This window comes from Clarias gariepinus, chromosome 16, assembly GCF_024256425.1.
Source record: "Clarias gariepinus isolate MV-2021 ecotype Netherlands chromosome 16, CGAR_prim_01v2, whole genome shotgun sequence".
Lineage (NCBI taxonomy): Eukaryota > Metazoa > Chordata > Actinopteri > Siluriformes > Clariidae > Clarias > Clarias gariepinus.
Window position 1 is genome coordinate 8,849,393 of NC_071115.1, and position 19,708 is coordinate 8,869,100.

Genomic DNA, 19,708 nt, shown 5'->3' on the forward strand with positions numbered 1-19,708 from the left:
CTATAAATTAAATTACATATTCCAAATCGAATATATAATCAATTATATAATCTCAAAAGGCTGCAATTTATTACAGTATACGCATAGTCGAGTATTTGTCGAAAATCGACACATTTGTTGTTTTTTTAAGACTTTTGGGTTGATAAATAAATATTGCCAAATATCGTCTTAATGAGAGCATTTGTCTAGTTACCCTCGATAAATATGATTAAATACAACATGGTGCATTTAGTAGTCAAAGTCCAAATCGTAATCAGAATATTTTAAAATAATCAGTGTGATTTTTTTGTCAAATCGTGCTGCCCTACTGTACATGCTGCAATAACAAAACCACACATACAACAGAAGAATATACCTTCCCCATTTTTTTATTGGTAAAATTACACGTAGAAGATTGTTGTTTGTGTCCCCCATTCAAGAAAGACGACAAAACATTTGTCCAACCCTTTCCATGTGGGGCCTGGGCAGCGGTTCTGATCTGTTGTGCTAAATTACAAGATGATGAGTTCACCTTCAGGTGAATGGAAACAAAAACAATAAAATAAAAAAATAATCGTAAGACAGACAGCCAGTGCACTCAGAAAACTAAAAAAAAATAAAATAAAAAATTCATTTCACCAAAATAAAAAAAAATAATAAAAAAAGGGACCAAAAAGATGGAAGATTGATCTGTTTCGGGAAGGTACTGTATTGATGATGGCTAATGATTGGATATATATTTTTTTGCAGAAAAAAAAAAGAAAAAGAAAATACAAAGTACAAATACAGCAACATAGTTATTTTCAATACACGTACATTGTGATTTTGGTCAGAGGAAGCGAACCTTGCCTTGTGTTATTCGTGTTGAACACCAGCTTGGTTTTGATTGAATGATTCGATAAATCTCATTTCATTAATGCTTAAAGACACACTGGTGTTACCGCTGTTAATGCGTGAAGCATTTACAGTTTAAGATCTCAGACAGTAATGATTTCCGAGGGGGGAGAACTAATCTATGGTTTTACGTTTATTAGTCTTGGAGTAGTGGTATTCATAATAATTACAATAATAATAGCAATAACCAAGAATAATACAGAATCTACAGAAATGCGGTGCGTGAAGGGAAAACAGACTCTCGCCCCCTGTCTGTCTGTCTCCTCTTGTTGAGGAATTAGATCAGGAAAAAGGATTCAATACTTTTAAGGAGCCGTGCCCAGACACTAAGAGAAAGACGGAGAGAGTTAAGAGTGCACTGATGGGAGAGGGAGAATGGGGCAAGAGAGTGAGAGACTCAGAGAGAGGGTGAGAATATAAAGTAGAAGGAAGTCTGTTTTCCCTTCAGCTGTTGCAGTGTTGATTTTTTTTTGTTGTTTTGTTTTTTGTAAATACAGACTAAGAATAAGAACCTCACAACTCCGGTTAAGTGCGACAGAATTGATCGGTTTCCCTCCTTCGATCCCGAATTCATTTCATTATTTATCATTTGTTTTTTGGACAAAAGGTTTTGACAGGTGTCTGATTCTTAAACACAGCTGCTAAGAAGGAGGATTGTGGCTCTGACTATGAGAAGGAGGGATAATTGGTCAAAATATTTACAAGTGGCTGTGAACGGCCCCTTTGGTCAGTTCAGAAGTAGAATCTGATGGACGTCATAGTCTAACTGACTAGATTTTCCACTTGGGGCTGTGAATAGACATAACTGTCAGACTATGAGTTGGTTGATAATGTGTCTGTGTTGATCCTCGGGCCACATTCTCCGCACGACCGGGCGGATGGTTAGTTTCCTCCTCCGCAGCACTGGCCGGATCTGCCCTGAGGTGTCGCCTCCTGAAGGTCGACCGCGCCCCGAGCGCGCCCCCCAGGCCCCGCCCCACCCTGTGGCTCGTTCTTCGGAAGCTTCTTAGCTGTTAAAAAGACAGGAAGTTGGGGAGAAAGAGAGAGAAAACAAAAATGGTTAGCTAGTCAGAAACTGATTTTTTTAAAATTAGTTGTAAAAATAAACAGAATGTTTTCGTTCAAACATTTCACAAATAAATTATAAATTTATATGAATAAGAATAATTACCACGGCGGCACCTCAACCTAATAAATCAATTTTCTGTACATCATTTTAATTATATAGCTCTTAACAATATCTCTATGCAATGCTACACAAATCCATGCTGTAGCAGAATTAAATTCGGCGACGGTGGCAAAGACACTCCGAGACGACATGAGGAAGAAAACCAGACTTAAAATGAAACCCATCCTTTTCTGGGTGACACCCGACAGTGCGATTATGAGTCACTGCTCGTCTACAGCTCTACAGCACAGTCATACACGATGTGAATGCTGTGTTGAAGGCATCTTCTAGAGTCATTTCTAATTAAATTAGTTTTAGCCTTCATTTCTTAGTGATTAAATAGTGTTTGCGGTTTAAAATGTGATTCCCTGCTCAGACATTTTATCAGGATTTAAATTCCAGCTGAGAGTGATGCCAATTTAACTTAACCATCAAACCAAAAATATCCTAAATCCAACGCCATTTTCTTTACGCTGTACATGCACTGTGAAATGCCCTAAAACTATAGGAAGGCTACATGATGATTTCAGGCTCATAATACACGACTTCAAAATACAAGTTTGAGATGCTGTGGATTTAGCATTTTATGTATGTACAGAATCAGGCAAAAAAACAAAAACAAACACATGTATACACACTTCATTAAAAGAAAAACTTTGTATAAATATTTTAATATTTAATTTATGAAGATACTTTTTTATTGATATATACTGCATATGATATGATAATATTAATATTATATACATCATACTATTTTTTCTTTTTATACTTTTTTTACCGACTGTATACATACACATAAATTATATTATATGAAATATTTAAAACCCTTTTTTCTAAAAACTATTTTTGCTTTAAATTTATTTTATAATAATTGTAAATAATTACAATAATTTTAATAAATGAAATTATTGAAGCTGTGAAATTTTTTTACTTCTTATTTAAAGCACTGTATTGCTAGTCAACCATGAACAAATATATATTCAAGAAATATTTATACACATTGTAGTTCATGGCGTATTTGTATGAACTACAACGTATATCACAATATAGATTTGCCAATAATATTTGGACACCTGAGAGAAAAACTATATTCTTCAGTATACTTCAATATTTTCACTCAGAGAACTGCCACTTACTGGACATTTTCTCTTTTTCAGACTATTCTATGTAAACCCTAGAGATGATCCCACAAGATCAGCAGTTTCTGAAAGTCCACCAACAACCATGCCAAGTTTTAAAGCACTTAAATAATTTTTTTTTCCCTTTTCAAGTATACACTGATATAAAAGTAATGCTGGAATATCTAAAAGACTAAACACGCAAGAAAATAGTTTAAGACAAACTTCACAGAGATAAATCCACCGTGCATCTGAACAAGATGACAACTCAAACAGGATGTAGGCACAGCCAGTAGCCAGAGGACACGGGATAAAGAAAGCTTTGTTGTAGCAGACAGCTAGTCAGTAAAGCATTTAACACGGCCTATTTTAGAGCACTGATTGTACAGCAAGGTCTCTCAGTGGAGTCAACTGTACGCATGAGAAAATACTGGTGCTGATAATCGAAAGGGAAATAAACTGGCTGAAGTTCAGTGACTCTGGCTTTATAAACAGGAAGGTCTCGGCTTCTGCAGAGGTTATGTAAATTATTAAGCTAAAGAGAAACACTACATTAAAAACCATACAACAAAATTATAACGAGCGTTTAAGGACCATTGGTCATAAAAGCTATTTTTTTTTTCTCTTTGTCAAATTCATAATAGATGTGTCCATAACACAAAAGTTGTCTTTTTAATCTGATTTTAAAGATGCTTAATCCACTCAAAATCACAGACAGAAACATCACCGGCAAGTGGTGACAGCTGCTGCTTACCGATGGCCATGAAGATCTCATTGACATTCATGGCGGTCTTGGCGGATGTCTCCATGAAAAGCAGGCTGTTGTCGTCTGCGTACGCCTGCGCTTCCTAGGAAGACGTGCGCAGAAAATCAGAAAGAAACATGAGATGATCACCACCACCATTAACATCATCAAAGCTACCTTTGTATGTGCGCATGATATATGCATGTGTGCATACCTGGAAATCCACAGCTCTCTTATTAGCAAGGTCGGCTTTGTTTCCAGACAGGGCGATGACTATGTTGGGGCTGGCCTGTCTCTGGAGCTCCTTTACCCAGTTCTTTGCTCGGGTGAAAGTGTCCTGGAATTTAACCGCAATTGTTACGGAAAGGTTTTACACATGCTTGAATATCTCTTCATGCACAAGAAAGCATAAAGAGAGATTTAAGATGCGTCAACAGAATACCACTGAGGTTGGCTAATCATGCTTTAAAATAAGAAAATAAGAGTAAGCAGTACAAAGGTCTGTCTATCACAGGGAGTCATAATTGACTTCAGCAGTCAGTCAGCTGAGCTTCTTACATAATCATGTATTCAGCAAATGTGTATTCTGTGTGTGTGTGCGCGCCTGGGACAAGACACACTAGATAATATTTAAAAGGCAGCACAATGACCTCTGACGACAAAGCAAGAAGATTCCACAAATTATAACCAGAATCCATTGGAGTCAAAATTTATAGACCTGCAGCTAAAATGACTATAAACTCTTAATTTAATTATCGGTAAAACTAACTGCAGTTAAGCTTGTGTCTCGTTTATCGTAAATTTGCTCTACAAAGTGAAGCAATCATGTCCTCCAAAAATAAAAAGGGCTGCTGTGGCAAAAGCAAAGATGAAAAGCCATACAGGTATTAAGAAAAAATAAGGCATGTAAATAAATGAAAATGGCCACAACTTTGTCATAATGAAAAGAGAATTTTGTGGTGCAACTGCTTAGACTGAGACCTTCATGAAAAAAAAAAAAAAAAAAAAAACAGCTAAAAATCCTTACACAAGGACAGCTTGTCTCGAACACTCATTTATTTAGTCCATGTCAGCAATTTAAGCACTACAATGTTAAATCTAAATGTCTGTACAAATGATAATGAGGAGTATGTGTGTGCGCACGCTCTTACTGTGTTAGTGATGTCGTAGACTACAATGGCCGCCTGTGCTCCTCTGTAGTACATCGGAGCCAGACTGTGGTATCTTTCTTGTCCGGCTGTGTCCCAAATCTCAAACTTTACTGTTGTATCGTCCAAGCAGACTGTCTGCGTGAGGAATGCAGCTGTAAGGACGACAAGAGGCAAGATTTTACGCATGAAGAATGATGATAATGAGGATAATAATCATGTTCACGTATAAAGAATACGTCACACTTTAAAATTAAGTTTTTTAAATAAATCATTCAAGAACGTTTGACATATTTAAGCCTGATCCCAGATTTGATTTTCTCTGGCACTAGGGATGTGATGTACTGTACCAACTATGTTTTCAACTCATGAGAACAAGACGAGGAGAGAAACCTGAATAAAAATTTTTTTTTTAAAGTTGAGACTTGTGCTGAGTCAGCGAGGCTGCTCACATGATCGTGGGTAACTAGCATACCCGGTTCTATGAACTCTGACCTGCTGCTAGGCAGGGGAAAAAAAACAGGGAGGAGGAAAAAGTGCTGACCCTATTCACACACTGGCTGATGTAAGCATGTTGCGTCCTGTGCGTAATAAGATGAAGAACTTCCTTCTGTTTCTGAACAGGAATTAATGTCCCACTAAAAGCCTTTCCTTTCACTAAACAATCTCGTTTACTTGACTCGACTCGGAAAACCTCAGCAAGCCTCAGTCTGAGTTAAATACAAATGCTCGCACACACAAACCAGAAAATCCAGGAAATTCCACAGGCACCCTGCTTCCTCTGCTTAGTACACGAGGTGCAGCTACTTCCCGTCAGCTTGCTCGAATGGAAAGTGCCAGCTCACCTTTCTGATGACATCAGAAAGTTCACAAACATGCGATGCCATTTAACCTTTAAAGACGTTTATTCGCAACCTGGGTGTTTGTGCGAGGAAAGATTTTCCTGCGATATACAGTCCACAAGTACACTTTTCTAAGCTCACTAAGGTCACATGACACCATGTCTGCCAAGAGAGTGACTTTTCTTTCTCACTGTGGCTATTTACTATCTAATGTTGAAAAATATCTGCTTCAGCATTAACCAAGTTAACATGCAGAGACAGTAGAATTGTCACAAGTAAATAAATAAACACTTAAAAAAAAAAAAAAGTTTTCTTTAACCAAAGAAACTACAGCAACTTTCCCAGTTACGGAATTATTGGCCCCCTCAACAAAAAGGTTTTGAAATTTCACATACGGCTAATGGGAAAAATGTGACCTCTAATTACATTCTAAGCAAATTTTCCGACTTACGAAAAAGTTTTTACAATACGTTTTCCACTATATTGGTTTTTGTTGAGGATTTTTCTAAATTAGGATTATTCACCATCAGGACAGCTTTACAGAACAGACATTTTCTATCATCGTGCTCCCGGACTGATCCATTGAAACCGGTGAGGCCGACTCATTCCCCCGCCCCAACCATTTTATAAATTCACATACACACTGAAATTAAATATATTGGTAAATATAGGTATCTGGTGCACTGCAGTGTCTATTTTTTTTATTACTACTATGTGATTGTACCGCGGTCCATTCGTTCCTGCAGAAAATCACAACTCGAATGTTTGTAAGCCGAGGGATATCTGTATAATTAAAACCAACATGACAATGATTTGGCTACTTCAATAAATTTAACATCACCGAACCATGCAAATGGACACATCAAATGTCCTTTTTCAATAACTCTCATATACGCACACAGACACACACACATACATACATACATACATACACACACATACCTCCGATGGTGCTCTCCTGGTACTCGTGGAACTGGCCCTTGACGAAGCGCAGTACCAAGCTGGACTTGCCTACAGCTGACTCTCCCAGCAGCACCAGTTTGAACTGGCAGATCTTGTTGGCGGCTGCGGCGGTAGTGCCGTTGGTCCGCGTCGCTCCTCCTCGCCCCGCCATGCCAGCACTAGAGGAGAGCAGGCTGGGCTAACGCTGGGACTGGAGCTCAGCAAGGACACGGAGGACGAGAGAGGGAGCAGAGGATACCAGGTTCGAGACGGGCTATGTAACGGATAAAAGGAAAGATAGGAGACACAGGCGGAGGAAACCTAGAAATCAAAAAAGATTCCATTAGAAATGCATCGTGTGCAAATACATGTAGATACATAGAGATGTGTCTGTTACTTGTGCTCTAAAAAGCCTTCTTAATAACTCTAAACTGAATAGGTTTAGGTATAGTTTAGGTGCCAAATTGGTACTTTTAAAACGATACTGGTACCGAAAAAAGAAAAAAAAAAGTTGATACCAAAAAAAACTGCTTTTTTATTAAATAAAATAAATAAATAAACAATACACTAAAAGTTTAAAGTATACATAAATTTAAGCAAATACAAAACAACTAATTTACATACTACCTAACCAACTACAGTAATTTAACATTAATAACAGCAAAGTAGTTGTTGAACGCAGTTGTTGAAAGACATTTGTTTAGGCGTTAAAATTTAATTTAGCTTAACATGCTAATGCTACCTGCTGCTGTCAGCGCCTGCACGCACATGCTAATTGGATGCTCTCATTTCCCAAATTGTGCTTTTAAGTCGGACGGTGAAAACAATATGGACACCTGCATTACTACAAACTTTAGTTGAAACTGTATCATTATTAGAGATTTCTGACATGCTTTCACTGGCATTTTTACAGTCCTGATTGTTTCTGTAACTGTCATTTCTTTTTATGCTAAAAAATAATGTAATGATGTAATGAAAATTTTGTTAGAAATATAAACATTTATATGTGTCTGCTTTTGATTGGTAAAGCCTTCATAACGGCTCTAATTTGAGGTGATTTCTGATGCTGGTAACTCTAAATGAACTTCTTTGCAGCACAGATAATTTTTGGTCTTACTTTCCTGCAATGGTCTTAACGAGAGCCAGTTTCATTATGGTGTTTAATGGGTTTTGCTAACGCACTTGACAATACTGTCCCTTTTGCTTAACTATTCAATATATGTAGAATTATTTTAAAATACAGAAAAAAACCGATGAAACGACAACAACAAAAGAAATTCAAGGTAGGACTCGACAAAGCTTCTAATACCATGCCAAGACCTTCTGCCAAAAAAAAACAAAAAAAAAAAAACAAGCCACAACAGGAGTCATTTTGTTTAAAGCAGCCAATTCACACAGAACTGAAAACGTGTTGTGTCATTTACAATAAATTTAACCAGCCAGTCACAGTGTCTGTTGCTTAACAACAGCTTACTTAACACCACCTAGCAAAACGGATCTTGATTTTTTTTTAAACCAAGTGTGTCACTCAGCAAGTGCCAGTTTCTTCTTCATTTGACTCACACAAGGAATTAAACCAAAATGTCTACACAGAGCGGAAAACATTCAAATGATAAAAATACCTTGGGAGTATAATCGTGAGGCAGGGACACACTGGTGTTGTCAGCCTGTTCAATCGATGTTTGAAACCTTGTACAAGATTCTCAGTAATTAATTACAAAGTAGATCAAAGTTTGCTTCGGGTCTGATTCATCAATCCCGAGAGGCAAAAAAGTGGGTTTGGAAAGGAAGTCTGTGTGCCGGTGTACTGTTAGTTTATTACTTGTGCTTGTTCTCATTAAACAGTGTAGTAGCACGTCACCACTGTCACTGTGTGCAAAAAAGTAAAAACTAGATGTGAGCACATGGTGAAAGGTGAAAGCAACACCAAAGGGACTGATGAATACTCACTACAGACAAATGTCATGTTAGATCATCTAATATTATTTCTGGCAGAATAAACCTCAACATTAAAACTAAAATGACCCGTGTTACAAAAATGACAAATGATGCCATTTCTGCCTTTTTGTTCCTTATGGGCGCTCATTACAGCCTCAAAAGCTGGCAGCAATGTAACTACTGACCTAAACTGAGCGAAATAAACTAAAACGTTTTGGCTGTTTACACAAAGGTTGGTGGTGGGGCAATGGTAGCTCAGAGGGCTAAGGCACCGAGTTACTAATCAGAAGGTCGGCCATTGTTGGGCCCCTGAGTAAGGCCCTTAACCCTTTCTGCTCCAGGTACGCTGTATCATGGGTGACCAGTTATGCTGGGTTACGCAGATAAAGAATGTCACTGCGCATTAATGTACATGTAACAAATAAATGCTCAACTTAAACTGTAAACAATGTTTGCTTACATGACAAAAACACAAGCAACAAAAATGACAGTTGTTAGTTCAGTGCTGTTTCCTGTGTGTCGTAGGTCATTTAGGCAACTTTTTGTGATGTGTTGAAAACTCACTAAAACCTCAAAAAAGAGCAGTAATGAAAATTACGTGCGTGAGATAAACAACTAAGAAGTCCTAAAACCATGAAAAAATGAAAAAGGGAGGAAAAAAAGTACTTGATTATATTTTTCTATTTAAACCATCTTAAATTCAAATTTTATGTGCCACATACATGGTACGATATGCAGTAAAATGCCTAAGACATCTGCTTTGTTTTAGTCATATCCATTACTATGCAGAACTGCAAGAACACTGACAACCCTTTTGTACTTTTGGTACTTTGCATAAGCTCTCGAACACTACGACAAAGACGCCAACCACATAAAAATGACTTCTTACTAAGATAACCCCCTGTTATTTCCCAGTGCGAACGTCTTGAATAATGTTCAGAGGTATGATAATGCAGATTGCAGTGTTCTTTCTGTACAAAAGCCTGTGTAATGAGCAGCAAATAGGAGAAAATTGAAGCTATTACACAGATTCCCTCTGCCCGCACTGAGTGGCAGTGCAATGCTGTGGTTATTCTATAATCCATCATTCTATTATACGCTCTATCTAGTGACTGCAGAAGAAACTGGCACAAAATGACTGGAAAAGGGAAGGAGTCTGGCTTATGAGGAAGATCGCCTGTGAAGCAAAGACATGAAGAGACCAGGTTTTTCATTTTTTCAACTGTACACATAGTATTGTTTCTCCTCTGGTGTGGGAGGGTGTGTGCATGTTTACATTTATTTGTCTAGATTTCTTTGATCTACACTCTGGGGGAATTTAGCCACAGGGACTTTTCGAAGAAAAATTAGAGGACATTATTATTAATATTTCCCTAACAACTATAGTATAGTAAAAATGGTACACATCTTACAGACACGGCCCTCTCGCACTTACATTATTAAAAACATCAGTGAATAAAACAAATAAGAATTTGATTTTTATTTTCCTAAACAAACCTTAGCATGTTTTTTTAGTTATTTATTTTTTTACATGCGCCAACTACTTTTAGAGTGAAACAGATGTGTCAATTTCGGGGTGTTTGTTTATGCCAATGAGCAGAGCTGTGTACAAGTACAACAAATTACGCTGCATTTAGAAGCAGGATAAACTTTGAACATTGCTTATTCAAACTACAATGAAAGAGGAAAGAAAGCATGGACACCTACACGATCTTTTTTTTGAAAGGGTGATAAATGATGTATAATCATAGCAACGGTAATCTACAAACCAATTTTTACAGGTAGTCTTCAACTTACAAACTAGTTTCGTTCCGGGAGCATGTTCGTAAGTCTGATTTGTTCTTAAGTTCGACAAAGTGAGTCTTATGCGCCTTTGACACAAATATACAACATAAAGCATACCAATACACCTGACTTCAACTCTGTCCCATTTCCACACACTGCCATCATGTGGCCAAAAACCATAATCACACCTAAAGATCTCAAAGTGAAATGTAAATGTTGTCCTTAAATCGCAAGGAGAATCCCGGACACTATTTTGCTCAGAGCTGTTTCGGACGGTAAACTCATGTTAAGGATTTTCCAAAATTAGGATTATTCACCATCAGGAGAGCTTTATAAAACAGCCATTTTCTATCATCATGCTCCCGAACTGATTCACTGAAACCGGTAAGGCCAGCTCATTTCTCTCGTACCCCTATAAACACATACGATATATCGGACTTTAGACATTTTAAAAATTCACTTACACACTGATAATATTGTATATAAAATTGTAAACATTGGTATCTGGTGCACTGCAGTGACTATTTTTTTGTACAAAACACATGAGCTACTTCTGTTGTTGAACCGGAAGTAGAATCGCGTCTCGTCTGAATCTTCGGAAATTCATAACTCGAATGTTCTTATGTTGGGGACTACCTGTATTGTGATACAAGTATTTATTAAATATGCTAAAAAAATTATTAAAATTTGTTTAAAATTAAATTAATCCTGACTACACAGGATGCTGTGCTGCCTGCAAATGTGTAAATAGTTTAGAGTACAACACCTGTTGGATTAAAGAGGAATGACAAGATTGTGCAAAAAAAGTATATATTTTTTTATAAATGCACAAACGTATAAGACTTTGTAGTCAGTGTGGAGATGCACGTACGGCCAAAAAAAAATTTGCGATTCCATTAAACGTCTATATGATATATAACATGTGAATGACTAGCTTAACATGTAAGCGTCTCAACGTTGTTGACCTGATGTTACTTGCTGAATTTGGAGCCGCATGGACACGTTCTTTTATTTTTCCTAGCGGGTGGTCCGAAATTACATGGCGGGGGATTTACTAATGTCCATTATGTCTAAAGCTGCAGTCATACATTTAAACGTGATCCACCTTCGCCTATGTATTTTTGCCGACCACTAGCCACAGGTACCTCTGCTTCTGACAGTGGTGCAGTATTTAAAGGACGAGAACAGGAAGTGCTGCTACCAAGGAACAGGATGCAGTAGGTGAAGTTGTATTATTAACTCCTTTGCTCAGATCTGGACTTCAAAGTCTACCAATTCATTTGTATACTGGTGGGTTTATGTGGAAAAGTTTACTATACTATACAAGTCCATTAATTACTGAAATAACCGGGCAGTTCTTAACACCACTGACGATAGCAGATTTTAGATATAGACACACACAGAAACAAGATCAGATTCTTTTGAATAAAGGTCCAATTAACAAGACCTGAGAACTGTCCCTTTTTTTTCCTTAACTGGAAATGTATACATGTGGTCATGAATTAATTAGTTTTAAAACAATTAATTTTATTATTATAATATAATAATACTTTATAATTTATTTTAAAATCTGTAGATTTAGGTAATACATATGCATTAGGGATGGCAGTCAACAGGGATCATCTAATACGATATGATACCTACGTCCCAATTCGATTTATATTTTTTTCCTGATTTTGTTATGATTGTGAAGCTTTAAAAAAAAAGTTGCCAAAACTCAAAAGTTTTATACTTTGGCTTTGATGACCAGCTTTACAACATTCTTAATATATTTACAATATATTAAACGAAATAGCTAAATTTTACCGAGCTTACATTTTGTGTAAGATTTTTAAGATTAATTAGCATTTGCTTCATTTTAAGACTGGTGTAAACATGTGTGATGGGTCAGTTTTAAGACTTATTCGTTCTCAGAGTTTGGAAAAAAAAGCCAGATCAGAGGCTTTTAGTGCACATAATTTCAGATAATGTAATGCCATAAAAGTGCTTTTCTCTTGTATCACACCAATGCTTGTGTGCTCATTAAAGTATCGGTTATATCTGAGGCTGATCGCCGGTCATGGCAAATTAAGCGCTGAAAGCCAGCCAGTTCTGCTCACTGGATTCGTCTATTACAAATGTAAAAAATATTAACAGTAATAAAAAAAATTCAAGTCAGTATGGCAATACATAAATCACCACACAAAAGAATCGCGATTCGTAACTGAATTGACTCCTGCCTATGTAATATAAGTGAGGTACTCTTTTTAAAAAATGATACTTAACAGTTAAAGTCAAGACTTCTGTAAGAGAACAATTATCGAAAAAGAAAGCAGTATCTCAAGTTTTTCCAAGCTTGTCTGTGCATGTGGAGATTTTTCCAGTTAACGTTAAAATTTCTGTTTCACTTTGGCTAACGTGCTGCCAAGATCTATTTGTCATCAAACAAAACAGAAAACCAAAAACGGTGTAATTATTATTCACCTTTAGTGCCGTTTGTTCAGGAAACAAGCCCATGCATTGCCAAGACGTTCATATGAAACACATGAACGTTTAAAAGCGTGCACAAAAATTTTAAACCTGTAATATCCGACAGGTAAACAATTTTTTAGCTGATCGCTATTCTAGCTTGGAGTGTAAAACTGAAACTGCAAAATACAATCAAACAAAATCTTCTGCTTGATTTAAATTATTGTCCTTTTTTTGGGTCTTGAACACAGTTTCATTTTCCAAGCAGCAAAAGTGTAAGATTACCTTACACTTCAAAAAAGAGGAAAGGGGACATTACTGAACACAAAAATAGGAAATGCTTCCCTGGATATCAACCCATCCTTTTGACCCGTTTCCTGAGAACCTGCCAACAGCCTCTGTGTGTGTGAGCATTTAGGAGAGAAGACCGTTAGCCTATCTGGGGTTACAGAAGCATTCTGCATTACAAACAGGCAGATAACACAATTGCTTATGCAGACACACACATATACACCTTTAGTTTTTTTTTTAACCAAGCACATATACACACACACATTATATACATATATACACATATATACACACACACACATACATACATATGATCACAAAAGCCCTTTAAAAAAATTATGCCACAAATACTGTTTCAAATTATCTGACCTGATTGCTCAGAAAGCATAAAAAGTCACTTTCTATATCTCCATCTGTGCTGGTTAAAAATCCAAACATGAGTTTATATATAAATGCCCTTATTTTCAATGATCTATTGTAAACACTAAAAAGGGATTTCCCTACTGTGTCAGGTAATCTAAATCTAAATAAATAGAAAAACATCACACAATCATTGCTATAGAGACATTACTGTAAGGACACCATTACTTAGGATTTTGAAAGAACTCTCCATTGTGAGTGTTAAAAAAAAAAACAACAACAAAAAAAAAAAACAAGATGATGCTGGCAAAGAAACGACTTTCTAAAGCTAGTGAAATGCAACCGATAACAGGAACTAATATGTTTTGCGGATGTTTCACAACATGAAACGTGACTATAAATGGTTCAAAAATATGGTATGTCATTCCAGAATAATCTCTTGTCTAAAAAAAAAAAAACTAATCGGGCCAATTCCGGGTGTTAACGGTAACTCAGGTTCACACGAACCTGACGAACGACTATTTTCTTCTTAACAGAGTCCCGAATTTTGTTTTATTCCTTATGTATTGCAATCATAACTGATTTTACTATTTTAAGACTGAAAATGCAACGGCATTTTTCTCTCCAAGGTTTGAACGCATTAATATGAGCACCAGATTTCTGCTTGTGACTCGAAGACTGACAATTTTCTCCTTAATATATTAACCAGTTAATCCTACTTAACCCTAATGAGCAACAGCTTACACAAGTTAATCAGTGACCAGAGCTGAATTTGACCTCGTCATAAACCAAGAGACCGGATCTCTCTTAGACTTGTATGAGACAAAGACCTATTGCTTAATGACGTCCAAATTAAAGAATTCCGGCCATTATTTTTAATCGTGTTGTCCACAATTATGCCTGGTCATAACTAAACATAATCTAAAAACAGAACATATTATCAGGTTCCAAATTAAAGGGAAAAGAAGTAAAAATGCGACGTGTGACTTTAAATGATTTCCAGTTCATCACATGACGCTATATTGCTCTGAACATTAAGTGGTCAATGTGAGATACTTCGAACTGAGCGAGTGTGTTTCGCTTTCACATAGCACAGCAAATAACCACCGAGATGAGATAAAGTGGTAGTGGTGACTGTGTGTGTATGCATGTGCAAAAAAAAAAAAAAGTTTTACCAAAACCCCACAATACAGCTAACAAAACGACCAGTTGTGGACTGACACACATTTGACAGGAAGAGAGCATTCAGCATTCTGGATTAAAGACAAAGGCTTCAGCTCTGAACATAAACCCAATGGTGCAGCAGTTCTATGATTGTAAAATAAAGAGCAAAAGTCCATCCTGGTGCTGAACAACATGAAACAATGACATTTGTAAAAGTCTAACAGAGCAACAGGCAGTATTATCCCAAATGGTTTTCCTTCAGATAAGTGTTTCGAGGATAGCCAGCGCTGTCTCTCATCACACATCGATCCAAAATCTCTCCTAAGTGTTAAATTGAATCACGATTTGGTATCATATCACAGTAACATACACGTCATAGAAGATTTTTTCCCCCTTGTTGAGCCATTCAATAAGCCTTTGTGCCCTATGGATGAGGCAGGGTCATCATAGAAAAGACCATTAAGAGAATCAGAACGAATGTAATTTACAATCACATACAATGTCACATTCATGGAGGACCATCAACCCTGTACAGTGTATGTTTTCCCCATTCTACCACACACAGTTCAATTAGGATAAATTAGTTAATTAATTAAATCAGGTTTTCTGAGAGCTGAGAAAGCATTAAAATATACAGTAAAATAAAAATAAAATATGAAGCACAGTAGCTGAGAGCCACTAATCAACAGTATAACGGAATTAACCATTTCTTGCATTCTATCTTCTATAGGTCACTGAGAATTAGATCTTATATAATTAAACTATTAAATGTACCATTTGCATTCAAAAGTACTTACCAAGGCTAAAAACAAATAACTGGATATATGGTATTTTTGGCAGTATTTATTGATCAACACAAAATAATTGCAAAAATAAACAATAAAAAACTCGCTTCTATGCGTATATTACCTGTAATAAACTGCAGCCTTTTGCAATCAAATAATTGCACGAGTCCATATTGTGATTCCATATTGCAAAGTCTTTAAGTTATTAATCGAGCAGCATTAATAATTATTATTAAATATTGAGAATTATTAGTATAAAAGGGCCTAAACATATTGTGATGAGTTACTGTAAATAAAATAAAAACTGGCACAGTCAAATGTAACTAGATATTAATGTTCCAGCATTGACAGTAATATTTAAAGAATTTAAAGTATTTAATATTACTCAGTAACATTAATGCATTTTAAACGAACATGGAAAATCTTGGACCACTTGAATCTGACTGACACAAAAGGACAGCATGCTTTGAAGAAAAGGTTATTTTCGTTTCCTATGGTTTATCTACAAAAAATTGCTCTTCAGTTATTTAAAAAGTGTCTCAGAGTCATATAAAAAAAGAATAGAAAAAAGAGGACTAGCTCTTCAATGTAAACCTGGCCCATGTAAATGTGAAGAAACCAGACCACCAAGCCTCCACCTTCATCACTACCACCAGGCCACAAAATCTAAAACACAACCCAAGATAAACTACTGCGTTCGCAGAGTGTCGAGATTTAAACACAGACGACACAATTCCTGCAGACTTCCCATTTCTGTGCATGGTGACGCCACTCGATCTTATGTCCCGGTAATCACTGAACTGACCTTCGAACCTAGAACTCGAGCTTTCCTATTTCCTTCTTTACAGTAAAAATGCACATATCATTGAAGAGACAGGAACAGGGGGTGGGCTCATGCCAGGAGCCCACATGACCTTCATAATCATTATATTACAGCAGTGTGAAAAAAATTTAAACACCTCTCGAACATAACAGGATTCATAGCAACAGCATTTGTGTGTTGGCTTTCTCCAAAATAATTTCGCAGCCACAATTGCAAAATTTGGACACCGTAAGTGAAACATTTGGAAATATCCAGTTGACACGTAACACATCTTATCTCATTTGCACATTATGTTTTAGATTAAATGCTTCTCAGTGTGATTCATAATGCATAACGTAAAGAGACAGAAATTCCAACCTGTTACGCCAAAGTCATATTATCGATTTCTTACTCTGTTTAAGTTGGAGTTAAATGATCTCATTAAAAAAAAACAAGTAACGTTAGGTCTAGAAATACTAATGTCGATCTGAATAATTGAATGTTCACCAACAATAATAATAATAACAACTATCTCCGGCTTCACTTAATAGTGAATAGCCTGTTGAGATAAACGTGTAAAAAAAAAAAATAATAAAAAATTATTATTTGGTATTTAGGCCGACATAGAGCTGACAGAGTGTAGTCAAAGTACTGTTAAGAGTTAGAGTCAAAGCTGTTGAAAGTTTGGGTACTCTTTGGTTAGGATAGGGGATGCAAACTTTTGCGCCGAGCTGGAGCCACACAGACAATTCAAACCCTACTGGAGGTAGCTAGACTTGTTTGTTTGTGTAAACAGGGAGTGAATAAAAGCAGAGACTGAGCTGAAGGGAGTGGTAGAGAGAAGCCGCGCGGTCAATTATGGCTCCTGAACGACGTCAAAATGTAGAAAGCAGAAGCTGAATCTCTCTCTCTTCTCCTCCATGCTAATTAGCTCCCAGCTAACTTGACCTATCCGGTCTTATAATATATTTTTTAAATAAAAATAAATAATTACGATAACACTAATAATAACAATACCTGTAATTATACAGACGCGTCTGCTTTTACACCAAACATTTACGCGCACGTAAATGCGCGTAAATGCAGCTCGAGCTAACCAACCGACCAGCTAACTAGCTACTTAGCATTACGCTAACTACCAGCCTTGAGAAGTTATTACTCGACTCACGGGATGATAAGTGACCAGAATTTTTAACCCTTGTCATGAAAGCTAACAAGCTAAGACGCTAGCTAGGCGGCTAACTTGGTAGCGTAACAGGTTAGCATCTAGCGAGATGACACAGGCGATTTAGTCCAGCGCGCGCAGACTGACCGCTGATACACACACACACACTCTCTCTCTCTCACCCACACACACCACGCGTAGACGTCGATAAACTCTACACGTGTGTATTTACCTTACCTTTCGTAAATTGTCCTGGAAATGTATCTTAAGTCGAATTCTCCCTTCTCGCCGCCCCAAGACGTCTCCAGTCCAGCCGACGGGCCCCGGCCTTCACTTCCGCCTGCGGGAACTGACTTCCGGATCCGCCTACTTCCGGGTGGAGGGACTGACTGAGGGAAGCCAAAATCACAATTCAACCACTGTGTATGACACATGACACAAATATACATTTTTACAAAGTCTGCTGCTTAGTGTTTTTTATTTTTATTTTTATTTTTCAGATGTCAGATGTTACTATGGCAAACTAAAGTATAATTACAAGCATTTCATTTAAACCTTATTTACATTTCAAACATTAGATACAAACAATTCATACAAGTCTCAAAGGGTTTTATTGACAATTACTGTACATTTAAAGTCTATATTTGCAGTGTTGCAGCCCATTCTTGCATAATCGATGCTTGGAATTGGAATTCTGAATTTTTGTGGGTTTTTGTTTGTCAACTTGCTTCTTGAGGATTGACCAAAAACTCTCAATAAGATTCACAGACCCAAAATTTCTATGTTTTTTTTTACGAGCCACTTTGTTATTACTTTTGCCTTATGACAAGATGCTTTATCATGCTGAAAAGGGGACTATTCTTAAATGGTTGCTCTCGGAGGATGTTTTCGTACCATTCGTTATTCATGACTCTGTTCTTAGGCAAAATTGTAAGCGCACACCCTTGGCTGAGAAACAACCCTACACATGAATGGTCTCAGGATGCTTGCCTGCTACTGGTGGCATGACTTCAGTACATCATAGTAACATTTGACAAAAAGACCTAAAAACACTAAAGCAGCAGATTTTGTGAAAATTAATATTTGTGTCAAGTTTTGGCCACAGCTTTAATTAAATAATTGCCAAAAAAAGAGGCGTACTTTTTTAGAATTGCGGTGTCCAGCGTGTTTTAGGTAGTAAAGTGACTCAGTGATTGCGTTGTTGTGTCTATAATTGGTGACTGAAGGGAAAATGCACGGGGCAAATAGAACCATGATGACACTGGGTGGGTGGGTGGGTGGCTGGGTGAAATAAAGGTGGCACTTGATTGGCAATGCTGGTATTTAGCTTATTTAAGAAGGTTTAACTGAAAATAGTGGTTATGACTCACTCACTCACTCATCATCTATAATGCTTTTTCCTGTATACAGGGTCGCAGGGGACTTAGGGGACAAGGCGGGGTACACCCTGGACAGACTGTCAATCTATCGCAGGGACATACTCACTTACATGCTTATTCACACACTACAGGTAATCTGGGAAAGCCAAATCTGCATGTCTCTGGACTGTGGGAGGACACCCATAAAGCACAGTGAGAAAACATGCAAACTCCACACACAGATGAGGCATGAACTGAACCCAGGACTCTGGAGGTGCAAAGCCACAGTGCTAACCACAAACTCCCTAAATGTCATTGTTAAGTGCTACAGTATGAGCACTGACGTCACAACATGGCAATGACAATGGAGTTAAGAAATACATTTTAAAAAGAGCACAACCGTACAATAAAAAATCTTCATCATCAAACATCATCATAAATTTCTTTAGTGCTGCTTTTATCCACAAACATTAATAGCACTGTATTTACATTTCTTCTTTTTCAGTGTCTGTTAAAGCTTAAACAATTTCCTTGTCCGATAATAAATGGTCATTTACATTGGTCATTTGCATATATATATATATATATATATATATATATATATATATATATATATATATATATATATATAACTCTCTTTAGGTCCCCTAATCTTTTTAACATCTTCATTCAGTTTAAAGTCCCGGTTTGACTTGAACGCCCTTGTAGAAGATTGTAGAAGATGGTTTAAACAGCTGACCTATTCATTTTATTTAAAGGCTATTTTTTATTGTATT

At 36.9% G+C, this 19,708-nt stretch overlaps 1 protein-coding gene across 1 annotated transcript; it reads right to left on the reverse strand.

Annotated features, from left to right (window-relative positions):
• Positions 1-352: 352 nt before the first annotated feature.
• rab5c (RAB5C, member RAS oncogene family) lies at positions 353-17,966 on the reverse strand. The gene is made up of 6 exons (XM_053514551.1): positions 17,812-17,966; positions 6,837-7,157; positions 5,056-5,207; positions 4,119-4,241; positions 3,914-4,007; positions 353-1,883 (listed from the first exon to the last, which is right to left on the reverse strand). The coding sequence occupies exons 2-6, from the start codon at positions 7,006-7,008 to the stop codon at positions 1,756-1,758; spliced, it is 669 nt and encodes a 222-aa protein (XP_053370526.1). The 5' UTR covers positions 7,009-7,157; positions 17,812-17,966; the 3' UTR covers positions 353-1,755.
• Positions 17,967-19,708: the final 1,742 nt, after the last annotated feature.